Source organism: Rhinoraja longicauda, chromosome 9 (assembly GCF_053455715.1).
Source record: "Rhinoraja longicauda isolate Sanriku21f chromosome 9, sRhiLon1.1, whole genome shotgun sequence".
Taxonomy (NCBI): Eukaryota; Metazoa; Chordata; class Chondrichthyes; order Rajiformes; family Arhynchobatidae; genus Rhinoraja; species Rhinoraja longicauda.
This window is the reverse complement of record NC_135961.1, coordinates 26,382,152-26,409,165: the sequence shown is the minus strand read 5'-3', so window position 1 is coordinate 26,409,165 and position 27,014 is coordinate 26,382,152. Positions and strand designations below refer to the sequence as shown.

The 27,014-nt window shown below is 41.1% G+C and overlaps 2 protein-coding genes across 5 annotated transcripts in view; one reads left to right on the top strand and one right to left on the bottom strand.

Annotated features, from left to right (window-relative positions):
• The window catches only part of plekhh2 (pleckstrin homology domain containing, family H (with MyTH4 domain) member 2), a 79,983-nt gene extending 65,616 nt beyond the window's left edge, over positions 1–14,367 (bottom strand). For 2 of the 3 annotated variants that reach the window (XM_078404990.1, XM_078404992.1), the window contains exons 1-2: positions 14,232–14,333; positions 3,502–3,672 (exon numbers count right to left, since the gene is read on the bottom strand). In XM_078404990.1, the coding sequence (XP_078261116.1) occupies positions 3,502–3,672; positions 14,232–14,294 (234 nt within the window). In that variant the 5' untranslated portion in view covers positions 14,295–14,333. Of the gene's footprint in view, positions 1–3,501; positions 3,673–14,217 lie in introns of all 3 variants that reach the window. The other variant, XM_078404991.1, reaches the window with a different exon arrangement.
• Positions 14,368–14,498: 131 nt separating this feature from the next.
• thada (THADA armadillo repeat containing) overlaps positions 14,499–27,014 on the top strand; it is a 335,484-nt gene continuing 322,968 nt past the window's right edge. For both annotated transcript variants that reach the window (XM_078404988.1, XM_078404989.1), the window contains exons 1-7: positions 14,499–14,831; positions 18,559–18,653; positions 20,142–20,272; positions 23,063–23,211; positions 24,101–24,133; positions 25,068–25,116; positions 26,756–26,946. In XM_078404988.1, coding sequence (XP_078261114.1) covers positions 14,756–14,831; positions 18,559–18,653; positions 20,142–20,272; positions 23,063–23,211; positions 24,101–24,133; positions 25,068–25,116; positions 26,756–26,946 — 724 coding nt within the window. In that variant the 5' untranslated portion in view covers positions 14,499–14,755. The remainder of the gene's footprint in view (positions 14,832–18,558; positions 18,654–20,141; positions 20,273–23,062; positions 23,212–24,100; positions 24,134–25,067; positions 25,117–26,755; positions 26,947–27,014) is intronic.

The following is a 27,014-nucleotide window of genomic DNA, read 5'->3' as shown; positions in this document are numbered from 1 at the left end:
TAAATTGTCCCTAGTGGGTCGGATAGAACTAGTGTATGGGTGATCCCCCCTACATTCAATAAACTTCTCCCTCCTCCCCTCCCCTGCCCCAGATTCTACCATTCACCTGCATCCTCAGGCCAATCTTCTGTGGCCAATTAGCCCACGTCTTTGGCATATGGGAGGAAACCAGTGCATCTGGAGGAAACACATATGTTGAGAGGGATAACATGCAAGCCTCACACAGACAGTACCCGGGGTCAGGTGTGAACCTGGGTCTCTTGGCAGTGTGATGGCTGTGTCACCCACTGTTCAGTTCTGTGCTAACTCCTATGTCCAGGTAGCGTTTGAATTAATTGATGTGGCTCATTTGTTCATCTGCAATCTCTGATGATCACTTGCAATCAGCACGATTTCAATCACTTTCAACTATTCCATCATTTCCCTGAATTCCGTGTCCAGTATGCACATAGCTAAGAATCATAGAATTGTAAAGCACTCCACATTAGAGTCTAGAGTCCAAATATTTGCAGCAACATAAATAGTCCATAAACACAGTTCTCATAGGTAACACAATAAACAAAAAAAGGTTCATTAAATTAAAAAACAATATTAGTGCCAAACAAAAGCCCCAAAATCCTAGTGCAGCCAAGATATTTCATAGTTCGTAGTTTAGTTGGCCTTTGAAGTCAACAATCAGCTCATTGGTCTTAATGGTGTTGGAAGCAAGGATGCTGTTCTGGCACCATTCAAACAGATGATCGATCTCCCTCCTATACTCCAATATCATTACCCATAATTTATCCAACAATGGTGGTATCATGGCCCAATTTAAAGATGGAGATGGAACTGTGTCCGACTGCACAGATTCGAGTACAGAGCGAGTCGAGCAGGGGACTGAGCACACAGCCTTGAGGTGCTCCTGTGCTGATGGTTATTGAGGAGGAAGTGTTGTTGCCAATTGGTACCGATTGTGTTCTTATAGATGCGGAAGTCGAGAATCCAGTTGCAGAGGGATGCACAGTTCCCCGAGCTTGGTGTTGAACACCAGGCTGTAGTTGATGAACAACAGCCTGATGTATATGTTCTTTTTATGCAAGTGGTCCAGTACAAGGTGGAGAGCCAGCGAAATTGCATACCCCAGTGGTCTATTGTGGCGGTTGGCAAATTTTCGTGGGCCCAGTTTCTTGCTAAGGTAGGAGTCGATCTGCGCCATAACCAACCTCTTAAAGCACTTTGTCACCTCGAACGTTAGTGTAAGAAAATAACTGCAGACGCTGGTACAAATCGAAGGTATTTATTCACAGAATGCTGGAGTAACTCAGCGGGTCAGGCAGCATCTCAGGAGAGAAGGAATGGGTAACGTTTCGGGTCGAGACCCTTCTTCAGACTGATGTCAGGGGGGCGGGACAAAGGAAGGATATAGGTGGAGACAGGAAGACAGTGGAAGATCTGGGAAGGGGAGGGGAAGAGAGGGACAGAGGAACTATCTAAAGTTGGAGAAGTCAATGTTCATACCGCTGGGCTGCAAGCTGGACGTTAGTGTCATCAGTTGGAAGTCATTGAGGCATGTCACCTTGCTCTCCTTGGGCACTGATATTATTAATGCCCTTTTCAAGCAGGTGGGAACCTCAGAAATGAGAGGTTGAAGGTGTCCACAAAAGCCCCAGCAACATCTATAGACAATATCTATTGCCTTGACTTCAACAATGTTTTTTTAGATACCTGCATAAAAAGGTCAATTAAATTAGCAAGGCAGGATTGCCATGCTGATTATCTCAGACCAACCCCTGTATTTCTCACGTAAATCCGATTCCTTAGGATTTTCTCCAGTAATTTTCTTACCCAGTCCATTTCCTTACACAGTCCATTACACCTGCTGGCTGACCAACCAACTTCCCTTCCATTGACTCCATCCTCGGCAAGGCCACCAGCATAATTAAGGATGAGACTCACACCGGCCACCCTCTCTTCTCCCTTCTCTCATCAGCCACTCTCATGTGGTGACTTCCATATTCCCACCACTCTTTGGATATCATAGTTTCTAGGGAATTGATGATTGGATTTATATGCAATCATTTTGTATTAATGGTTCTTAATTCCATTTACTTGGGCAAACATTCCATGGATCTATCCCAACGATCCACTTCATAATCTTAAAGTACCACTAACAAGTCAACCCCCCTCCCCACCGCCCCTGAATTTGGAGATGTGGAGAATTTCACGAAAATGCGCATCTCCAAATTCAGGGGCAGGGGATGTTGTCTTGTTAGTGGTACTTTAAGATTATGAAATGGATCATTGGGATAGATCCACAGAATCTTTGCCCAAGTTGATATGATATCCAAAGAGTGATATCCAAAGAGTGGTGGGAATATGGAGCTCGCCACAACAAGTAGTTGTTGAGGAGACTGCTGTATAGTAGACTTAAGTAAACACGCAAGGAAAATAAATCAATGAAACATTAACATGCAAGCATAACGGGCAATTAGGAAGGCAGACAGTTTGAAAATGGAAGCAAAAACTGCAGATGCTGGAAATCCGCAATTAGTGCGTGTGCTGGGGAAACTCAGCAGGTCAGTTAATATTTCAGGCTGAACACCCTTCATCAGAACTACTTGTTGTCCTTAACTGCAAGAGGATTTAAGGACAATAGTAAAAATGTTTTATTGTCATTTTATAGGGCATTGTGCTACCTCTGGAAATAAGGTCACCTTTTGTCACAACTGATAACAAAAAATCATTTTCCAGTCCTCTCATTATTTACGGGTGAACAAAACCCACCTGCCTATCAGCCATTCATTATCTGGATTCACTCATCACTTGCCAGCTCTTAGCCCAACTCACCTCTTTATACAGTGCTAACTATTCCCCTCTACTCCATCAGTCTCAAGAAGGGTCCCGAAACATCAACTATCCATTTCCTCCCCACAGATGTTTGCCTGGCCTGTTGAATTCCTAAACGCAGTTTTTTTAGAAATAAAACATAATTCTAAATTTCATACTAGTAGACATCACGATACTGCAGAGGGATTTTTTTTTGTTTTTGTTCATGGGTGGAATGAAACAGTACATTAGACTCATTCCGCAATTTGCACAAAAAAAGCACATTCTACATTTTGGATGAGCATTATTAATGTTCATTATTATGAAAATTATTGAGTATTTTGTACAGGCTTAAAACAACAAGTCTGTTTATTATCAAAGTAAGATTGATAATCTGCAGATGGACACAAAAATCTGGAATAACTCAGCGGGTCAGGCAGCATCTCTGGAGAAAAGGAATAGGTGATGTTTCACGTGGAGACCCTTCTTCAGACTCTCAACCCAAAACGTCACATATTCCTTTTCTCCAGAGATGCTGCCTGACCCACTGAGTTACTCCAGCATTTTGTGTCTATCTTCGGTGTAGACCAGCATCTGCAGTTCCTCCCTACATATTGATATAATGCAGTCTAGGCAGTGTGCTTTCCCCAGACAGCTAATTGAAAACCCTTGTTCTAAATGTTCATGTTCACTTGCCTTCTCTGCAAGCAGCTCTCTGATTTTGCTGGCCTGCACACGAAACTTCAGCATCTGCGACTCAAGAGTCATACACCGCTCTTTCCAATCTATATCCCCAGCCATCTCGGAACACTCAGCCATGGTCACGTTCAGTCTTGTACGAGGATGGAAGTGTTGATATCCAATATTCTAGAAACAATTACGGAAGGAGGAATGAGAATGGAACAGAAATTGCACAGAGATACACGAATAATTCTAAAACTCAGTAACAGTGTGCACTATTAATTCGATCTTGGTTCAGGAACGGATTGAATCACACCATTGTGACCTATTCCAGTGTCTAGTCAGAGGAAGGGTCCCGACTCAAAATATCATCTGTCCATCTCCCTCCACAGATCTAAGTGATACTTGTACTCAACTGTATACACAAATGAATTTCACTGAACCGCAGTACATGTGACAAATAAATAATCATTGTAACCATAATGCCTGATCTGCTGAGTTCCATTAGCAGTTTTTTGGGGGGCTCAAGATGGGGCTGTTCTTGAGTGTTGTAGAACAGAGAGACCCAAGAGTACAGGTACCTAGTTCCATGACGGTGGTGACAGTGGTGGTGAAGATGCTGTTTGGCATACTTGGCTTTATTGGTCAGGGTATTGAATGCAGGCTGACATGTTGCAGCTGTACAATATGTTGGAAAGAGCACATTTGGAGTACTGTGCAGAGTTTTGGTGAGGCTGCTATAGGAAGGCTGAAATTAAATTGGAAAAATTACAAAAAGATTTACAGGCATTTTACCAGGTGTGAAAGGTTTGAATTACGGGAGAGGCTAGGTCTTTTTTTCCCTGGAGTATAGGAGTCCAAGGGGAGATCTTACTGGGTAGATGCAAAATGCTGGAGTAACTCAGCGGGACAGGCAGCATCTCTGGAGAGAAGGAATGGGTGACGTTTCCGGTTTTAAAATCAAGAGAGGCAATAGATGCGCTCAAGTGCCATGGTCTTTTTCGCTTAGTAGGGTAGTTTAAAAACTACAAGGCATAGATTTAAGTTGGAGGGGAAAGATTTCAAAGGGTATCCCAGGGGCAACCTTTTCACACAGAGGGTGGTCTGTATATGGAATTGGCTGCCAGAAGAAGGTACAATTATGCCATTTTTTTTAAATTTTATTTTTTTATATTTTTTATTTTTGAAAAGCATATGTACAAATAGAAATAAAAAAACACATTTGTTACAAAGTTCTTACATAGCTTCAATTTTTAAATTTTTGGAGAGAGAAAGTAAAAATAAAATTAAAAAAACTATAAACTTGGGGAGAGAGAGTAAAAGGGTTAAAAAAAACGGATCTAACAATAAAAATTAAAGGGAGTAGATCCGGGAGACAATAACCACAGTTGTACATCCAACCCCTAACTCAAGTTTCAACTTTTAATTTAAATTTTTTATTTTAGTCCTGTGCCAAACACATTTACTTTTCTAAAAATTCAATAAATGGAGACCATATTTTTAAAAATAGCTCAGGTTTGTCGATTAAGGCAAACCTTATTTTTTCCAAATGCAGGGTCTCTGTCATTTCCATAGTCCACATTTTAATTGTGGGGGTTATTGGTTTTTTCCAAAATTTAAGTATTAATTTTTTCGCAGTTATTAGACTGTAATCAAGAAAATGTACCTGACTTACTGTAAAATTTGTAGTATGTTCTGATAATCCTAATATAATTAATTTTGGGTCCATATCTAACTTTTTATTAATAACTTTAGAAACTATTTTAAAAATCTCCAACCAGAAGTTTTGCATTTTTATACAAGTTACGAAAATATGAGTTAAATTAGCTTCTTGAAATTGACATTTATCACAAATAGGAGAGATACTAGGAAAAATCCTATTTAATTTCGTCTTCGAATAATGTAATCTACGTATTATTTTAAATTGTATTAAGGAGTGTCTAGTATTCAATGAACATTGATGTACATGTTGTAAACTTTCATCCCATATATCTTGCATTATAAGTTGATTCAATTCGTCCTCCCATGCTCGTCTATAAGATTCTGATGACGGAATGTCAGTGTCAAGGAGAGTATTGTAAATAAAGGATATTAATTTATTTGAATTATAATGTCGATTCAGGCATACATCAAGTGTTTCTGGACCTCTAAACTTATATTCTTGCATGTGTGATTTTACATAATCTCTAAGTTGTAAATATCTAAAATAATTATTAACATGTAATCCGTACTTCTGCTGTAAATCCTGAAAAGAAAGAAAAGTTCCCTTATGATAAAGATCTCCCACCCTTTTAATTCCATAACTTTTCCATTGAGCAAAGCCACTATCTAAGACAGACGGTTTAAAAGAAGGATTATTCGCAATAGGAAGGAAAACAGATAATTTACTCAATTTTAACGTAAGCTTTAATTGTTTCCAGGTACGGATAACACTGTGTATAATGGGATTACCTCCATATGTTTTTTAATTTAAATTTATTGGAGCTAAGAGGATCGCACCAATATCGAATGGTAAACAATCCTCTTTCTCCATCTTTAACCAATCCGGTTGTTGATCAGAATCATCCAACCAGCAGGTTATATTTTTAATATTAACCGCCCAATAATAAAATAAAAAGTTAGGTAAAGCAATTCCTCCATTAATTTTAGACTTACATAGATGTCTTTTATTTATTCTATGAGTCTTGTAGTCCCAAATAAAATTAGTAACAATTGAATCAATTTAAAAAAAAAACTTTTTTGGAAGATAGATCGGAAATGCTTGAAATAAGTATAGTAGTTGTGGAAGAAAGATCATCTTTATAGCATTACTACGACCAACTAATGATATAGGGAGTGTTTTCCAAAATTGGATATTTCTGTGTAATTTAGTGAGTAAAGGAGGAAAATTTAATTTAAATAAAGAAGTATATTTCCTAGTCACGTAAATTCCAAGATATTTAAACTTTTCATAGGCAATTTTAAAAGGAAATTGTTGAAGTATGGCTGGATTATGCTCCATTATTGGCATAATTTCACTTTTATACCAGTTAATTCTATATCCTGAAAATGAACCAAATTGAGTTATGAGATTTAATAAATTCGGAATGCTAATTTCTGGCTTTGTAATATATATTAATACATCATCCGCATATAAAGAAATTTTATTGGTTGTATGTTTAGTGTTATAGCCATGAATATCTGAATTTGATCTAATACTCTCAGCGGCACGGTAGCGCAGCGGTAGAGTTGCTGCTTTACAGCGAATGCAGCGCCGGAGACTCAGGTTCGATCCTGACTACGGGTGCTGTACTGTAAGGAGTTTGTACGTTCTCCCCGTGACCTGCGTGGGTTTTCTCTGAGATCTTCGGTTTCCTCCCACACTCCAAAGACGTACAGGTGTGTAGGTTAATTGACTGGGTAAATGTAAAAATTGTCCCTAGTGTGTGTAGGATAGTGTTAGTGTGCGGGGATCGCTGGGCGGCGCGGACTTGGTGGGCCGAAAAGGCCTGTTTCCGTGCTGTATCTGAAATAAAATAAAAAATAAATTAAAGTGGTTCTATAATAAGGGCAAATAGAAGCGGTGATAGTGGACATCCTTGTCTACAACCCCTAGATAAATGAAATTTAGATGACAGCATTTGATTAGTTAGTATTCTAGCTGTTGGGGATGTATATAAAAGTTTCACCCATGAACAAAAATTTTCACCTAGTTGAAATTTTTCCATCACTGAAAAAAGATAGGGCCATTCTACTTGATCAAATGCTTTTTCAGCATCTAGCGAGATGATTGTTAAATCTTCATTTAATAATCTATTTGAATAAATTATATTGAACAAGCGTCTCAAGTTGAAAAATGAATATCGTTTGGCTATAAAGCCTGATTGATCGGGGTGTATCAATTTATCTATAACTAGACTTAATCTCTGAGCTAATATTTTCGCTAATATCTTATGCCATTTAAAAGATACTTGGACAGCTACATGGATAGGAAAGGATTGTAGGGATATAATCCAGGTGCATGCAAGTGGGACAAGGGCAGTGAGGCAACAAAAAAGGTACAAAATCATGAGAGGAATAGATTTGGAAAATGCACAGAATCTCTTGCCCGAACTCAGAGAACCAGAGGACATAGGTTTACGGTGAGGGGGAAAAGATTTAATAAGAACCTGAGGGGTGACTCTTTTTTTTTTTAAACAGAAAGGGTGGTGGGTGTATCAAACAAGTTGGCGGAAGAGGTAGTTGAGGCAGGTACTATTGCAAAATTTAGACAAATACATGGAAAGGAGTGGTTTAGAAGGATATGGGCCAACCACAGGCAAGTGGGACTAGATGGGACACGTTGGTCGGCATGGGCAGGTTGGGCCGATTGGCCTGTTTCCATGCTGCAGGACTATGATTCTAACCTGGTCGGTATGGACATAGTAGGCTGAAGAGCCAGTTTCAGTGCTGTGTAGCTCTCTGACTCTGCAGTCCAGAGCACAATTTGATAGATAAATTCTTGAAGACATTTTGCACTGAACATACACGCATTTGCTGGATTATATATATCTGATGTGGAAAGAACATATTAAATCCAAGAAAACAGGATGTACCAGATTAATAAATTTCATGTGAAAACACCATTTTTCTAAGGAGTAAATTTTGCACGAGAGTAAGAAATTACCTAGAAATTCAAATGGATTGTGACTAATTTTTCTTTTAATCACTGCTACCTGACCGAAAAGTTACTTTACCCAGTGAAAGGGAATAATGACCGTTTCTGAGTTGTTTTGTGTCACTCTGGAAAGATGAAATGACAACGTCTGGAGTGATACATCGTTGCGCACTCGAGTAATTTCAGTGTCAGTTAGTTGCACACATGATGATATCATTCCATTCAATAGACAATAGACAATAGGTGCAGGAGGAGGCCATTCGGCCCTTCCAGCCAGCACTGCCATTCAATGTGATCATGGCTGATCATTCTCAATCAGTACCGCGTTCCTGCCTTCTCCCCATACCCCCTGACTCCGCTATCCTTAAGAGCTCTATCTAGCTCTCTCTTGAATGCGTTCAGAGAATTGGCCTCCACTGCCTTCTGAGGCAGAGAATTCCACAGATTCACAACTCTCTGGGGTTGTGTAATTTGAATGCATATTTAATGCTTTTATTGTTGGGCTGTGTTTTGGGGTTTTTTGGGGTTGTGTAATTTGAATGTCTATTTAATGCTTTTATTGTTGGGCTGTGTTTTGGGGTTTTTTGGGGTTGTGTAATTTGAATGTCTATTTAATGCTTTTATTGTTGGACTGTGGGTGACTGAATTTTGTCCAATATTGGATGACAAATAAAGCTATCTTGAATCTTGAATCTTGAAAAAGTTTTTCCTCATCTCAGTTCTAAATGGCCTACCCCTTATTCTTAAACTGTGGCCCCTTGTTCTGGACTACCCCAACATTGGGAACATGTTTCCTGCCTCTAACGTGTCCAACCCCTTAATAATCTTATACGTTTCGATAAGATCTCCTCTCATCCTTCTAAATTCCAGTGTATACAAGCCTAGTCGCTCCAGTCTTTCACCATATGACAGTCCCGCCATTCCGGGAATTAACCTAGTAAACCTACGCTGCACACCCTCAATAGCAAGAATATCCTTCCTCAAATTTGGAGACCAAAACTGCACACAGTACTCCAGGTAGTACTACAGAGGACCATTATGGGGAAAATTAGACTGATCAGGCACACATTTTATTTGCCCCACTACATCAATTATATATCTCTACATTTCAATTCATCATACAATTCAATTCAATTCAGGCATTTGAGAGACGCGATAAAACACCACAGAAATGAAAATATTTCGCAGATTTCTAAATACCCAAATGATTAAAATTGTATCATTCTTTAAGAGTGATCATGACTTTGGTTTGAAAGATCAATTGCATTTAACCTAACCCTCTTGGCATGTTTTCCAAGCACACTACATCATTTAAGGAAAAAATGCCAAGGATTGCGTACATTCATAGCTAACTCATGACGAGCTATGCAATCTGGTGGATATTTACAAATACTTTGAATGCTTGATAAACCACCAAGAGAGTATGGAGTGACAAGAGATCGCAGACGCTGGAATCTAGAGAATAAACAGGCCTACACTGCAAAGGAATAAAATAGATCACAAACACAAGCAAAACGAAACTGTTAGATGATCTCAGCAGGTCAGGCAGCATCTGTGGGTGGGATTGGACAGTCAATCAGACCCTTCTTCACAACTTAGAGTTCCTCCAGCTGCTCTGCTTTATTTTTGCGACAGGTTCCAGCATCTACAATCTTTTGTGCCTCTTCCAGCAGTTTGAATTTTGCAACAAGAGTGTATGATGAAAAGAAAATGCAATATGTAATCGTTTCAAGTAGGCAAACATCGTAACAAACAAAATGTTGTAATGGTGTAAATTTCACTTTATACTGAAATTGGAAAGCTTTACATTTTGAATCTATCAAATTTGCATGCAGAATGAACTTAGTGTATTTTACATGCAACTTTTAAAATCAAGCTTAACATTAAACCCCGAGCAATTGGTTGCACTCGAATAAACAAAAATAAAGCATAAATTGATGAAAATAACCCTCAATGTCAATTCTGTTTGTCATTCTACCATTGGTGCCTGATCAGCCAATCTGTCTACCTTTTATAATTTTATTTCAGATTTTTATTTTTGTTTGCTTTTTGAGTCCATTACATCAATATGTTGAACAAGGCTTTGGTTGCAGGTACTCATTGATCTATGACTACATAAACCAAAGAGCTACATCATTATCCAGAAAACAAATTACATTTTATATCTAAACCAAACAAAACGTGTGAACATCCTATACATGGTTAAATTTAAACTTTAAAAATTTTCACCAGTACAAAAAGGATAAAATCCTATAATTTTAGTAAATAAAGCACTGAATTTTAGATTAATCAAAAATAAAATCACAAGAAAGTGCGATTTTCAAATATCTGTCTCAAGAATTTCATTTCATCTGTAACTATTTTTGTTGTGTTCTATTGCCATGTACTACAATGTAACATTTGGCCAGGCCATTTTAAAGAGGCTTCAATCAAACCTTATGCAGAGGCTGCTGTCAAATTTAGGCGTCACTGGGTAATGTTGGCTGCTTTCCTTCCCTACAGGGATGAATGAATCATTTATGTTTTTACCACAATCCAGGAGTTTCATGGTTCCTTTTACTGAAAGCAGATTTTTATTTGTCGACTATTATAGTTAAAACTAAAATCACATTTTCAAATTGTATATAGCATGTCAATGAACACAGATTAAGGATGCATGGTGGTGCAGCAGTAGAGCTGCTGCCTTACAGCACCAGAGACCCAGGTACGATCCAGACGACAGGTGCTGTCTGTATGGAGTTTGTACGTTCTCCCCTTGACCTGTGTGGGTTTTGTCCGGGATCTCCGGTTTCCTCCCACACTCCAATGATGTACAGGTTTGTCGGTTAATTGGCTTAGTATAGATGTATGTTGTCCCTAGCATGTAGGAGAGCTTTAGGTGTAGGTGGGCCAAAAGGCCTGTTTTCACACTGTATCTCGAAACTAAACTACATGGTGAGAGTTGTCTAGTCAGAACTGTATTGTCAGAAACTACATAAGGCTCATCATTTGGAGGAACAGCATCTCATATTCTGTTTGGGTAGGTTACAGCCCAACAGTATGAACAGTGAATTCTCCAACTTTAGGTACAAACTCAACAACCTCCCTCCCCTTTTCTCCCTTAACTCACCCCCCTTTCTTTCCCCTGCCCTGAGCCCTGACTGACCTTGCCCTTTCCTCTCCCCTCCACCTACACTCCTGAACAATCCACATCTTTCACATCTTGTCAATGCTCTAGCTACACATTTGCAACTCTCCAAACCATTTGTCTCACACCTTGTATGTGTGTTCATCTCTGGCCTTTGCCCAACCATTGACCTATCAACTGTGTTCACCCATGGCATGCCATGCTTTGTCCTGCCACTCCAGTTGTACAGGGCCCTAGTGAGACCGCACCTGGAGTACTGTGTGCATTTTGGTCTCCAAATTTGAGGAAGGATATTCTTGGTATTGAGGGCCTGCAGCGTAAGTTTACTAGGTTAATTCCCGGAATGGCAGGACTATCATATGTTGAAAGACTGGAGCGACTAGGAGCGACTAGGCTTGTATACACTGGAATTTAGAAGGATGAGAGGAGATCTTATCGAAACGTATAAGATTATTAAGGGGTTGGACACGTTAGAGGCAGGAAACATGTTCCCAATGTTGGGGGAGTCCAGAACAAGGGGCCACAGTTTAAGAATAAGGGGTAGGCCATTTAGAACTAAGATGAGGAAAAACTTTTTCAGTCAGAGAGTTGTGAATCTGTGGAATTCTCTGCCTCAGAAGGCAGTGGAGGCCAATTCTCTGAATGCATTCAAGAGAGAGCTGAATAGAGCTCTTAAGGATAGCGGAGTCAGGGGGTATGGGGAAAAGGCAGGAACGGGGTACTGATTGAGAATGATCAGCCATGATCACATTGAATGGCGGTGCTGGCTCGAAGGGACGAATGGCCTCCTCCTGCACCTATTGTCTATTGTCCACTCTTCCTATTGACTTGCCATACTTTGTCCTTCTCGCCCACTCCGTGCAATCAGTCTGGAGAAGGAACCTAACCCGAAACTTCACCCACCCATGTTCTCCAGGGATGCTGCCTGACCTGGTGAGTTACTCCTGCATTTTTTGTTTTTCCTTGGTAAACCAGCATCTGCAGTTCCTTCATTTCATGTGTCATCATTTTTCTAATCTCTTTCACATTTCTTTTCAGACATTCCAAAGTGCCTGTCAGCCATGGAAATATTTTAAACTAGACCAAGTGGACCAGTTGGGCCCAAACCTCTCCTGCATTGGTGCAGCACCCTCTCCTCCCCTTCCCCCCCTCCCCTCTCTCCACCCCCACTCCAACCCCCTTATCCTCCCTCCTCCCCGCACCCCTCCCTCCCTAGGAGATAGATTTAAATTTTAAAATGAATAACTTAAAAAATATAACACCAATTTCAATGAAACTTCTTCCATGAGCACCAAAGGGACGACGGTGAGTAAGGTGGGCCTAAAATTGTCGCGCTATCGTGTACCGTTTTGGCCATAGTTCAGGAACAAACAAACAAACGAGAGTTTTAGTATATAGATAGATAGATGTGCAGGGATTGTTGCAAGATGGGAAACATGGCAGCAAATTTGCACACAGGATTCTTCCACAAACCAGCAACTTGATAATGATTAAATCTATTGCTGTTGTGCTGAGGTATAAATAGTGGCCAGGGAACATAACAAATATCAGCGGCTTGAATGACAATGACAGATCAACAAACACATAGATATTAACAAGAAACTGCAGTGCTGGAATTCTGAGCAAAACACAACGTGCTGGAAGAACTCAGTGGGCCAGACAGCATCTGTGGTCTCGGGTCAGGTCCCTTCTTCAGGCTGACTATAGATATAATTTTAGGTAAAATAATATCTTAAGGGGAAAAAACGTATTAATATAGGATTGGTTGAGATAAATATCGGAATTACTAAAATTACTAGTCATAGAATACATCCGCAGGGATTGAAATATGACGACGAAACAACTCGTTGTAAGTAATTTAACTCCCGAGGTCATACACGTGTCTTAATATGACACGGATTGCATTTGCTACTGTAACACTTCCTGCGGGAACTGTTTGATCTTGTTATTGTTGGTGATACTTCAAACTTCCCTTAAAACTTGATCTGTCCAGGGGTAAAATAAATGTTAGATACGTTATTGTAAAGTTGTAAAGTTCTCGTCGAGTAGGCTAGCCCAAGAAAAATCATTCTTGTCAATTCTTTCACAGTCAGCTGCCCATTTTTGAAAGAGCATGGATTTCCAGAGCATCGATTAATGCTTTCATTTTACTCATATCTATTTTACCAATAAATAATACCAATTCAGAATACATCAATTCCTAATCAATATACCTCCGAGTTCACTGCGGTTCCACCCTTCAATCGTATGAAATCCACAAACACCGTTGACTTGAAAACATTAGCAAACATAAGTTTTGGCTGTTCTCTTTCAAAAAATATCACATATAATATTGGCCAAATTATGTAATTCGTGTTTCAAATGTCCTCGGAATTCCCTTTCCAAAAACTCTATTTAACCCAGAAAGAGAGAAAAAAAATCCACAATCCAATTATAAAGGGCAGATTCATTCGACTTAAACTAAACGGTATTTCAACTGAAAACGAAAATGTAATTCGCGTGCGTTTATGGAAACACTGAAGTGACTTTTGTGCACAGTAAACGTTATTCTTTCAACAGAGAAATAAACGATTAGAATTTACAAACATATTTTTTATAATCAGACTTTGTGAAAGATACTGATGATCTACTGAAATGAAAAGTATCCTTCCACCAAAATCACTGAGAAAAAAATACATCTAACTCATATCACAAGAATGGATTTGTTTAGAGACCCCCCCCCCCCTCAAAATATTTTGCTTCTTAGGAAAATATAGTTATTGGAGTGAACCTTTCGGATGTAATGGAATGCACCCTTCCTTGTCCACTGGATTAGTGGGAACTCCCAGATTTTGCCTCAAACTCATCTTTTCCACCCTGCCTCCGAATGACATCACTTGCAGAGTGGAAGGGCTACTCGAATCCTCCTCCCTTGCCTTGGTCGAAATTCAGCATCTTCATTCCTGACAATCACTGGCAAAAAGCCTACCTGCTCAAACGCACCATTCTCTCCGTTGAAACTGCGACAGAAAGGGATGCGGGGGGGATTCCAGGCAGACGCTCCATGCTGAGTGACCCTCAGCCTCTGCTGCTGCCATCCCCGGCTGTGCTGCTAACTTTCCCACAGCCGCTGCCCACTGTCAGCGCTCGCAAACCATCCGGGCCAACGTTCCATGACTGACGCGAGTCGCGGCCAATGGGGCGGGGGGAGGCGCCTATTCGTGCAACGCCAAGGCGGAATTGACGTCGGCCTGAGCTGTTGCAAACATGGCAGTGTCAGGTTGTGCTGGTGGTCGGGCAAGGGGTTTTGCAATGAAATCGTTGTCCTAAGCAACGTCGCCAACACTTACTTTGCTGCACAACCATTGCACAGGCCCTGTGCTGCACTGGGATCTATCAGTCGCCCCCACGACCTTCCCCAAACTTAATTTAACTCCTAAGAGGTAACTGGAGTGAAATGCACATCAAGGAATAATTTTTTGCTGCTTTTTTTTTTCTACCGTCTATTTAAAATAATCAGAGCAGGGATGGTTCTTAAGAAGAAGAAAAACGTCGAGGTTGGTCGGATTATTCTGGATGACCAGCAACTTGCAAGTTTCAGATGTAAGTAAACACGTGTGGTACAGCTCTCTACAGCAGGGTGAATGGGTAGACCACAATGTGGAAACTTGCAGAATTTCCTGGGCTTTAAAGGTTGAAATACATTAATTGGATTTAGAATGATGTGGTCAATACAGTGTAATCAAACTCGAAAACTTGCATTTATTTTGAAGTGCCGTTTGTGCCATGCGTTATGTGACATTATGTATGCGACAACCAGTGATGGTGATTATACCTCAAGGTACAGATCCCATGTTGTAACTGGGCAAAGGATTAACTAAAGTTAGACACAAAATGCTGGAGTAACTCAGTGGGACAAGCAGCATCTCTGGAAAGAATGGGTGACGTTTCCGGTCGGGACCCTTCTTCAGACTGATGTCAGGGGAGTGGGTGGGACAGGGATGGAATGTAGTCGGAGACAGTAAGACTGGTGGGAGAACTGGGAATGGGGAGGGGGTGGAGAGAGAGGGAAAGCAAGGGCTATTTGAAGTTAGAGAAGTCAATGTTCATACCGCTGGGGTGTAAGCTACCCAAACAAAATATGAGGTGCTGTTCCTTCAATTTGCGCTGGGCCTCACTCTGACAATGGAGGAGGCCCAGGATAGAAAGATCAGATTGGGAATGGGAGGGGGAGTTAAAGTGCTGAGCAACTGGGAGATCAAGTTGGTTAAGGCAGACTGAGCAGAGGTGTTCAGCGAAACGATCGCCGAGCCTGCGCTTGGTTTCACCGATAAACAGGTTGACACCTGGAACAGCGGATACAGTAGATGAGGTTGGAGGAGGTGCAAGTGAACCTCTGCCTCGCCTGAAAATACTGCCAGGGTCCTAGGATGGAGTCGAGGGGGGAGGTAAAGGAACAGGTGTTACATCTCCTGCGGTTGCAAGGGAAAGTACCTGGGGAGGGGGTGGTTTGGATGGGGACGAGTTGCCCAGGGAGTTGCGGAGGGTATGGTCTCTGCGGAAAGAAGAAAGGGGTGGAGATATGGCCAGTAGTGGGATTCCGTTGGAGGTGGCGAGTGTTGGAGGATTATATGTTGTATGCGACAGCTGATGGGGTGGAAGGTGAGGACAAGGGGGACTCTGTCCTTGTTGCGAATGGGGGGAGGGGGAGCAAGAGCTGTGGGATATCGAGGAGACGCTGGTTGAGCTGTGGGATATCGAAGAGACCTTAGTGAGAGCCTCATCTATAATGGAAGAGGGGAACCCCAGTTTCCTAAAGAATGACGATATCTCCAATGATCTAGTATGGAAAACCTCATCCTGGGCGCAGATGCAGCGTAGACAGAGGAATTGGGAGTAGGGGATGGAGTCTTTACAGGTAGGGTGGGAAGAAGTGTAGTTTAGATAACTATGGGAGCCAGTAGGTTTGTAGTAGATGTCGGTCAATAGGCTGTGATGGAGACGGTGAGATCCAGAAACGGTAGGGAGTTGTCGGAGATGGTCCAGGTGAATTTGAGTGCAGGATGGAAATTAGTGGTGAGGTTGATGAAGTCTGAGTTCTGCATGGGTGGCAGAGAGTCAGATGTAATAAAATCAGAAATGGTGTGTGATATTAAGGCCTGGTGCTCGTCTGTGGTCCAAGGATAAGTAGGAGGAGATGTCTGAGAGTTGCCACCTGGCCTCAGTCTGGTAGAGGTCAGCGCACCAGACTACCATGGCACCTCCCTTGTTGGCGGGTTTGATTATCAAGTCGGGGTTGCTGCAGAGTGAGCGGAGGTCTGTACGTTCAGGAAGGGAGAGGTTAGAGTGAGTCAGGGGAGTGGAAATGTTAAGGCGGTTGATGTCCCGCCGGTAGTTGGAAATGAAAAGGTCTAAAGAAGGTCGAGGGCCATCCGGGGGAGGCCAAGAGGAGGGGGTCCGGTGGAGATGGGAGAAGGGGTCATCACTGGGTGGTGAGGACTCCTTCCCATAGAAACAGGCCCGGAGGCGAAGGAAGAAGAGCTCTACATCGTGACGGGCCTGGAACTCGTTGAGGTGGGGGTAGAGGTGAGGCCTTGCTGAGGACAGACCATTCCGTATCAGAAAGGGGGAGGTCGGAGGGGATGGTGACCAAATAAAGGATTAACTAATATGATTTTGATAGACACATGAAAATGAGAGGAGTTTCTGTTCAAGGAAGATCTAGAGGTCCTTGAAACCTGTGTAGGAAGGAACTGCAGATGCTAGTTAAACCAAAGATAGACACAAAATGCTGGAGTTACTCAACAGGGCAGGCAGCATCTCTGGAGAGAAGGTTTGGGTGATGTTTTGGGTCGAAACCCTTCATCAGACTAGTCAGGGGAAAGGGAAACAAGAGATATAGGCAGTGATGTAGAGGGATATAGAACAAATGAGTGAAAGATATGCAAAAAAGTAACGATAATTAAGGAAACAGGCTATTGTTAGCTGTTTGCTAGGTGGGAACGGGAACCTGGTGCGACTTGGGTGGGGGAGGGAATGGAGGAGAGGGTGTGCAGGGGCTACTTGAAGCTCGAGAAATCAATTTCATACCACTGGGTTAAAGGTTGCCCAAGCGAAATACGAGATGCAGTTCCTCCAATTTGCGATTAGCCTCTGACAATGGGGGAGGCCTAGGACAGAAAGGTCAGTGTGTGAATCGGAAGGGGAATTAAAGTGTTTGCCAACTGAGAGATTAAGTAGAGCCAGGCGGACTGAGCGAAGGTGTTGAGCGAAACGGTCGCCCAGTCGAAGTTTGGTCTCGCCGATAGATAAGAGTGCACATCTTGAACAACGGATATGGTAGATGAGGTTGGAGGAGGTGCAAGTGAACCTCCTAAACCGAAAGGACTGTCGGGGTCCCTGGACAGAGTCGAGGGAGGAGCATTTAGGGACAGCTGTTGCATCTCCTGCGGTTGCAAGGGAAGGTACCTGGGGAAGAGGTGGTTTGGATGGGAAGGGATGAGTTAACCAGGGAGTTGCGGAGGGAACGGTCTCTGCGGAAGGCGGAAAAGGGTGGAGATGGGAAGATGTGATTCGTGGTGGGATGACGTTGGAGTTCGCAAAAACATCGGAGGATTATATGTTGTATGCGACGGCTGATGGGGTGAAAGGCAAGGACTAGGGGTCTCTGTCCCTGTTGTGACTCAGGGGAGGGGGAGCAAGGGTAGAGCTGCGGGGTACTGAGGAGACACGTGTGTGGGCCTCATCTATGATGGAAGAAGGGAACCGCTAAAGAATGAGGACATTTTGGATGTTCTAGTATGGTACACCTCATCTTGGGTGCAGATACGGTGTAGGAGGAATTGGGAATCGGGAATAGAGTCTTTGCAGGACACAGGGAGGGAAGAAGTGTAGTCGAGGTAGTTGTGAGAGTCAGTGGGTTTTAATAGATATCAGTCAATAGTATATTCCCTGTGATGGAGATGGTGAGATCAGGAAAGGGGAGGGAGGTGTTGAAGATGGTCCAAGTGAATTTTAGTGCAGAATGGAAATTGGTGGTGAAGTTGATAAAGTCAATGGGTTCGGCAGGGGCTACGGATGCTGGTTTACACTGACGAAGCACACAAAATGCTGGAGTAACTCAGTGGGACAGGGAGCATCTCTGGAGAGAAGGAATGGGTGATGTTTTGGGTTGAGACTCTTCTTCAGACTGAGAATCAAGCGAAAGGGAAACGAGAGAAAAAGACGGCGATGTAGAACAAAGAAATGAAATGTATGCAAACGAATAACGATGATCAAGGAAGCAGTCCATTAGTAATTGTTCTCTTCTGTACTGTATTTCTCCCCTCAGCTATTGCAACTGGCGAGGAGAACAGCCTTGTAAATCTTCTTCTCGAATGCGTAGAGTTAAAGGATGGAATAGAACAACTGCATTTACTGAAGAAGGTACTACCTTATTATTTCCATTAATTGTGTTTCTGAACAGTAGAATGGTAGAAGAGCACTGATGGGAGTCACAATGATTATTTTAAGATAATAGTTTTATTTGCACTTAATGTTAATTCCTTTTTAACCTTATCTGCAGCTGTACTTTAAACTACTTTTTTGACACATTACAAGTTTTGAAATGTAAAAGCAAGAATGTTGTTTGTAGGATTGTTAAGTAATGGCCATATATATAAATCACCCATTGCACATTTTAGCTCAAAATGTTGAATTAAGTGAAAGACTTGCTTATTGGAACATTTTGTTGTAGTATTGAGATACTATTTGAAAAATCTTCTCAGCTTTTGGGTTTCAAACTTTGTGGATTTTGTAAGTAGCAATGTTGTGTAGTTTTGCAAGAATGGTTTGCCTCAACTATTTTAGAAGCTACCAATCTACTTATGTTTTTTTCTGAGTGCCGAAGATTTGGATTTAAATATTAATAAACTCATCAATTACCATTTTCATTACTTACAGTGCAAGTATGCACAGGTGTAGATTGTTCTCACAAATGGCAATTAGTAATTGTTCGTGTTCATATTGTTATTCAAACATATTTTCACATAATATATTTGGTACTTTTTTTATTACTTCCCTTCTCACTGATAAACTTATAATGAACTTTTTTAATCATTTTAAATGGCATTGCAATGCATGGAATAACCACAATGAAGGAATCTAAAATATATTTGCTCAGTCAAATGAAGTATGTGAGATTAAAGCAGGTATTATGAAAAGCAGAAAACAGCAGATGGTGGAAGTCCTGAAATTTTAAAGGGAATGCTTTAAATTAGCTGCTAAGGCAGCAGGTGTGGAAAGAGAAACGGAGTTAACGTTTACAGTCAATAACCCTTCATCAGAATTCAGAACTGGAAAAGTGAGGAAAGACTTGTGAAAACACTTTTTTTCACTTCTCCAGTCCTGATGAAGAATTATCAACCTATTTCTCTCTTCATATAGCAGCCTGACCTGCAGAGTATTTATTTCCAGCACTATTTGTATTGAAAACAGGAGCAAGTTCCATATAAAATCACAAATACTTATTTGTCACTGGGGGTTACTTGTTAAGTGCCAATCATCATTTAAAAAAAAGTTATTGAGCAGTATTGTGCTTTCTTCAATTAAAATAGATGTCAACTGTGACTGAACCAAGTCTTGATTTTTATTGTAGAAACAAGAAAGTGCAAATGCAGGTTTACAAAAAAAGATACAAAGTGCTGGAGTAACTCAGCAGGTCAGGGAACATTGGAGAGGTAAGCAGGGTCCAGACTTGAAATGTCACCTATCCATGATCTCCATAAATGCTGCCTGATCTGCTGAGTTACTCCAGAACTTTGTCTTTTTTGATTTTATTGCTCTTGCCATTGTTCTTATTCAATGCGATTTAACAACTTCAGTTGTTCATTTTATCAGTGACTTCTGTAAATCTTTCATATCTTTAAATTTCAGATTGGTTCTTTGTTACGAAAGCTAGACACAAACTCTGTTCATAATTCACAAACTGGCAGCTGTATGGAAATACTAGTTGCGATTTATTGGGGTCTGGAATCGAAAAGCCCCTTGAAAAGAGCAACAGCAAGGTGACCCACATTCTTTTGTTTGCCCTTTTGCATTGTATGTTTGAAGTTGCTTAATAGTTCTGCTAATAGTTTGGTGTCCATGGGAGAAATGCACAATCAGGTGCAGCACAGTACCACAGCTGGCAGAGCTGCTGCTTCGGGGCCAGCGATCCGGGTATGATCCTGACCGTGGGTGCTGTCTGAGTGGAGTCTGCACGTTCTCCCTGTGCCGCGTGGGTTTCCTTTGGGTTCTCTAGTTTCCTTCCACATCCCAAAGACGTGTGGGTTTGTAAGTTAATTGGCTTCTGCAAAATTGTCCTTAATGTGTAGGGAGTGGATGAGGTGCGATAACGTAGGACTAGTGTAAGCGGGTGATCGAAGGTCAGTGTGGATGGCTGAAGGGCTTATTTTTATGCTATATCTCCAAACTAAGGTGTGGGATAAATCAAGGGGTTGGTGGTGGGGGGAAATGAATTGTTTGTCTATTTTACATTCCAATTAAGTGATTTTATTGAATGAAGAATGATTTTTTTGTTTATTGAGTCAGGTCCCATTAGTATCTCTGCTACCATGTCTTCTTGCTCTCATTAATGGTAAACAAGGTTATATTCATGACTGATATTCTTAATATTTAACATTTACCCGAGTCCCTTGAATTAAATATTTCTAGTTACTTCTCCATCTGGTCACATCTTTGTTTAGAAACCCCTTATCAATTGTATTCCAATCTCCCCAAGAGCCATCGGCTTGTTTTGTGTGGGAAAGAAGGCTGATAGATACTTGCTTTCATAGGTCGGGCATTGAATATTCAATATTTGATATTGTTAACAATATCACCTTCATAGCGAGAGGATGTGAGTACAGGAGCAAGGAGGTCCTACTGCAGTTGTACAGGGCCCTGGTGAGACCACACCTGGAGTATTTATGCAATTTTGGTCCCCTAATTTGAGGAAGGACATTCTTGCTATTGAGGGAGTACGGCGTAAGTTCACCAGGTTAATTCCCGGGATGGTGGGTCTCACATATGATGAAAGAATGAATCGACTGGGCTTATGTTCACTGGAATTTAGGATGAGAGGGGATCTTAGTGAAACATAAAAATTCTTAAGGAATTGGACAGGCTAGATGCAGGAAAAATGGTCCCGATGTTGGGGGACTCCAGAACCAGGGGTCACAGTTTAAGAATAAGGGGTAGGTCATTTAGGACTGAGATGAGGATAACTTTTTCAGCCAGAGAATTGTGAATCTGTGGAATTCTCTGTCACAGGAGGCCAATTTACTGGACGTATTCAAGAGAGAGAGTTAGATATAGCTCTTGGGGCTAACAGAATCAAGGGAATGGGGAGAAAGCAGGAACAGGGTACTGATTGTGGATGATCAGCCATGATCAAATTGAATGAGGGTGCTGGCTAGAAGGGCAGAATGGCCTACTCCAGCACCTATTTTCTTTGTTTCTATGTTTATGTTATATTATTAACATTTTTTACATATATAATTATGTTATATTGTTAAAAAAGGATCTAGAGAGGCAAGTGTTATGGTCTGTAATTTAATAGAAGTAGTTTGAGGGGAGTGAGTTATGGGACCTTTGGTTATGGTCGGATGGGGCACGAGGAGGTAGCGAAAAACATGTGTTAGGGTCTGGGGACAAGAATGAAAATGGCATCTGATGGATGTTCTCACAGAGTTCTATGTGCTCTTTGTATATTGGAGATAAGGATGTAGGAGAGAGGTTTAAGATGACTGCTGCTTGTCTTTGTATTCCTTTGGACCCTGCAACCTTTGACATGAAAAACAGGTGGTAGAGGCAGGGAATAGCTAAACTACTCCATAACAATTTATGTTTGCATCCTTGGACTTGAGTGAAGAGACAGGGGGACCATATCAGAGGTGGTCAGAGTGACTGATCGATTGTGGAATCTGGTAGAAGAAAACTCAGAAAACCTCTTAGAAATAGTGGAGCACTGCAGACTTCGAATGAATGAGGAGGTAGAAGAAGATTGCACGAGTTCTACCCACGAGTTCTACCCACATCCCAAAGATGTGCAGATTGGTAGGTTAATTGACATCTGTAAATTGCCCCTTGTGTGTATACACTATACACTAGTCTGAATGGGCCAAAGAGCCTGTTTCTATGCTGTATCTCTGAACTAAACTATGGAAATTCCCTGATAGATCAAGGCAGTTGGAATGTTAGAAGTGCAATTTAAGTGCCAATTTTTGTTGAGATTTTGTTTAAGCAGGTTTTGTTGCAGAATGTGTAGGAAGGAACTACAGATACTGGTTCATACTGAAGATGGATACAAAATGCTGGAGTAGCCCAGTGGGTCAGGCAGCATCTCTGGAGAAAAGGAATAGATGAAGTTTGAGTAACATGAAATGTAACTTATTCCTTTTCTCCAGAGATAATGCCTGGCCCGCTGAGTTACTCAGCATTTTTTGTCTATCTTGTTTTGCAGAATGAACTAAGTTTTCGAGAGAGAAGGTAGATATGAGTGCAGAGTGTCATAAAGATTTGATCAGGAATAACCTTGTGTACTATTTGCATTCAAAAGTGTTGTCATCTGGTAAAATTCACCTCATTTAACTTTTTAATCCGCTCTGTGCAATTTTAGGTAACTCTGTTGTGTGCCAAATATCTATATTGGGCTTAGTTAAACTGCATTTGTGGTCTGGTGGCTTAAACATAGAGTGGCTTTTGTACTGTATTTAAATATTTAAAAATGAAGTCCGCTCACACCGAGATGCTTATTTTTTAATGTGCTTGCACAAAAGGTTTCATTCAGACAGTACACTCATGTTCTTTTGCAGTACTCTGGGCTGTGTTCCTGAAAACCTGCAGGAAGAAGTGGTTAGCTGCCTCGTCAGTTGCCTGAGGAAGGAAATGTTAACGGTGGAGAAATCCCACGTTAGGAAGACGATTGACTCCATTGCAGCCTGCATGGAGAATTTTAGGCTGGGTAAGATTGGTCAAGGGCATAACCTGGACTGATTTCATAAATTCATGAGTTCTAACAGCAGAATTAGGCCATTCGGCTCATCAAGTCTACTCCGCCATTCAATCACGGCTGATCTTTCTTTCCCTCTCAACCCCATTCTTCTGCCTTCTCCCCATAGCCCCTGTCACTATTATTACCAGATTAATTTCATATTCAGATCACACTTTATGTGCTTCTTCCTTCTTGCATTGTTCGGGAATGGAGGGGATTCAGCTAATTTTACATATCTGTGGAGGTTTGCAGCCCAAAAGGAGCGTTAATTATTTTTTTAAAATGTTAATTTTACTTAATCTCAATCCTAATCTCATTCTTCAATTCTCCGTTCTCATTATAGCCCTACTTCAAATATGTATCCATTTTCCTCAGTTAAAATTGCACCGGGAATTGATTCCGTCAGGAGAGTCAATAGTGTTTAATTGTCATATGTAACGGCAGCGAACAATGAAATTATTACGCAGTAGCAGAACAGGCCTGTAAACACAATTCACATAGATAGTAAATAACAGACAACAATGCAATAAATGAATAACGCCAATACTAGTTACACTCGCTGTTATAAAGCAATTCATGCTTTAAATACCTGTGTTAAGGAAATGTTCTTAACCCACCCTTTATCCTTGTGATGGTAATTTTAGATTGGTCACCCCATCATCTCCAGTTTCTGACAGCAGTAAGCATTTTTTAATATTTCTTTTATCAGAAAGTCCATGCGTGTAATCAAACTAGATTTGGCATGCTTTAGATTTGGTATTCAGGATAGGAAGGTAGAGGAAACTGCATAAGATTTGATTATTTTTCTAATTGTGATGCATTTTTAATGGTAACCATTTTAATTTGGTTTTGTTTGCAGGTGAAAAATGCATGCAGGTGACATATCTGGAGGGTAGGTTTTCTACTTTACTCTCTTGGGTATGTCTTTTATTTTTGTTCCAATTATACTTCTGAGTCCTGCAGTTACTTTAGTTTCACTGAGTACAACATCAGTGTGAATTTTAATCTGAGTATCTAAACGCGTTAATCTAATTAAATTTGCCATCATGTGTTTGATAGCACAACTAAAAACATAAAAACATGTAATGTCCTGCTCCATTTGAGGTTTAACTTGTTCAGAATTATTCCTCTGCAGGCTTGGGGCAAAAAAATGGTTCCTACAGTCCCTTGTCATTTGCTAGTTTTGCCAAATCCATCCACCCAGTTTTAGAAGAATGACTGTTCCACTTGTTGCCTGTTTTGTCATACAGTTTAAAAGCTTTTTGGCTCACAGACCACAAGACAGCCAAAATAATTTCAAATGCAACCAAGAAGTGTTGTGGCAATTTTTTTTACACTGAGGGCAGTGGGTGCCTGGAAAGTAGTGCCAGTGGTGGTGGTGGTGGCAGATACGGTAATGGCAGTAAAGGGACTTTTAGATATGCACATGGATATGCAGGCAATGGAGAGATATGAATCAGAGGGGTGCCAGCAGATGAGATTAGTTCATCTTGGCATCATGTTCAGCACAGACATTGTAGGACAAAGGGCCTGTTCCTGCGCTGTAGTTTTCTGTTCTCAGAATCATTCTGAATCCCCAGACAAATTAATCAAAAAAGGTTTTGTTAAATCAACAGAGAGAAGCAATGAGCATTATTTTTTAAGTTGTGAGTTTGTTAAGTGAAATTAAGAGGGTGTGCATTGAATTTTAAAATGATCACAAAAGTTAACTTCTTCCTAAATTCCGGTGGAGAAATGGTAAAAAAATAGAAATTTGTCTGATTTGGGTTATTTTGGAAATTGAGGTAACATGTGAAATTGCCACAGTAACTATCTCTTCTTTTCAGTCCTTCAGTTTCTGCACACAGCACTGCTCGACCTCAAGTTGCAAAATAAGTGAGTCTTTTAAAATTAAGGTTGTGCATTTGTGGTTACCTAAATAATTATTTTAAATGTGATTTAGCTTATTCTGAGTGTTAATCAAAAGTCTGCTATGTCTGTGATTTTGGATTGTAAAATTATAGAACTGATTGATAAAATACTTGCATGCTACACTCACATTAGGATGCTGCCTTCAAGTTAAATGTATTTAGTAGTGTGAAGTTCCATGTTTCAAGTTATAATAATAGTCCAACTAGAATCGCTGAATATATTGTACATGGCTGTGTGCCGGTGAATATTCAGTACAGGACCACCACCGATTTTTCCGGCACCCTTGGTTCCAGAGCCTTTCTGGATTATCCGTTTTGCCGGACCAACAGAAGTCACGGCCTACGGGAGGAGTCCAACGCTTCTGGAACAGTCCACCTAGGCCGCCAGGGAACCAAGATAATGGCCTGCAAAATCGGAGTCGGCAATGGGAACAGATCTGCCTGCTCCGACCAGGCCAGAGTTCCAGAGCAACAGCCACAGGGGCCAAATTCGACACGCGGTTCGGCATGGAAGTGCTGATGAGGTCAAGATCGGCAGCCTCACGTGGCTGAGGCACCACATTTTTGGGGGGACTTCTGAGGGGGGTGGGTGGGGGGGGGGGGGGGGGGTGAGGGGGAGAGATTTTAAGGGCACTCTTGTAATTTCGGCCGGATTAAAGGAGGACCTCCAGTAGCCGGTAAAATCGGTGGTGGGCCTGTATTCATGTTGCCTCTATACAGGAAATTAAGATTATAGTTAATATTATGAGCTCACAGGTTTGCACATTCTGTTCTGTGGATTTATTCTGTTGATTCAAATTATTCTGTTGATTTTTCATATTCCATGTTTATTGGCTGGCCTGTCAGTTGCTTCCATATATTTTTTAATCTAAAACAAAACATTGCCAGCATTGCAAATCTATTTAAGGTCAAATATTGAATGACATGAACATTTTTAAAATATATCGCATTTACGTAAGGTTGTTTAATTTAGAATCATGTTTCCTTTTACCATTCTAATTTCTGATACAATCATGAGAGGAGCTGTACATTTTGCCTTTGGTTTATGATACCTTGAAACTGATTTTGCAGACTTTATTAAATGAATGTCCTTAGCTTAAAAAGTTAGCACAGTGGCGCAGTGGTTGAGTTCTGCCTTACAGCGCCAGAGACCCAGGTTCAATCCTGACTATGGGTGGTGTCTGTACGGACTTTGTACATTTTCCCTGTGACTGCGTGGGTTTTCTCCGTGCGCTCCGGTTTCCTCCCACAGTCCAAAGACGTACAGTCCAAAGACGTATAAGTTAATTGGCTTATGTAAAAATCATAAATTGTCCCTAGTGTACGTAGAATAGTGTTAGTGTGTGTGGCGATCGCTGGTTGACGCGGACTGTCGGCCGAAGGGCCTGTTTCTACCCTGTATCTCTAAACTAAATTATTCTCAAAACAGTGCATTTTCATGCAGAATGGAATATCTATTCTACTCGAGTTTGACTGGATTGTATTTATGTACAATATTATCTGATCTGTTTGGAAAGCATGCAACACAAAGCTTTTCACTGTACCTTGGTACATGTGACGATAATGGACCTTGCCCTAAACCTAAAATTGTAACTTTGCTTTAGGAGCCTTGGTGGGCAACACATTCCACAGAACAAGCTGATGTACGATTTGCTGCTAGCCTTAAAAACGTCTATGGTCCTCGTTCAGAAAGTTCAAGGCAAAATACATGGCATTTTCTCTAAAAGTCCTGAGCCAGCTCTCTGTGAATGCATGTGTGGGCTACTTGCATCCTTTACTGATATAATCATCGATGGTAAGTTTATCAGAAACTAATGTTGTTCCATGCAAGGCAGTGGCTAATGTGATTATTAATTGAGTGCA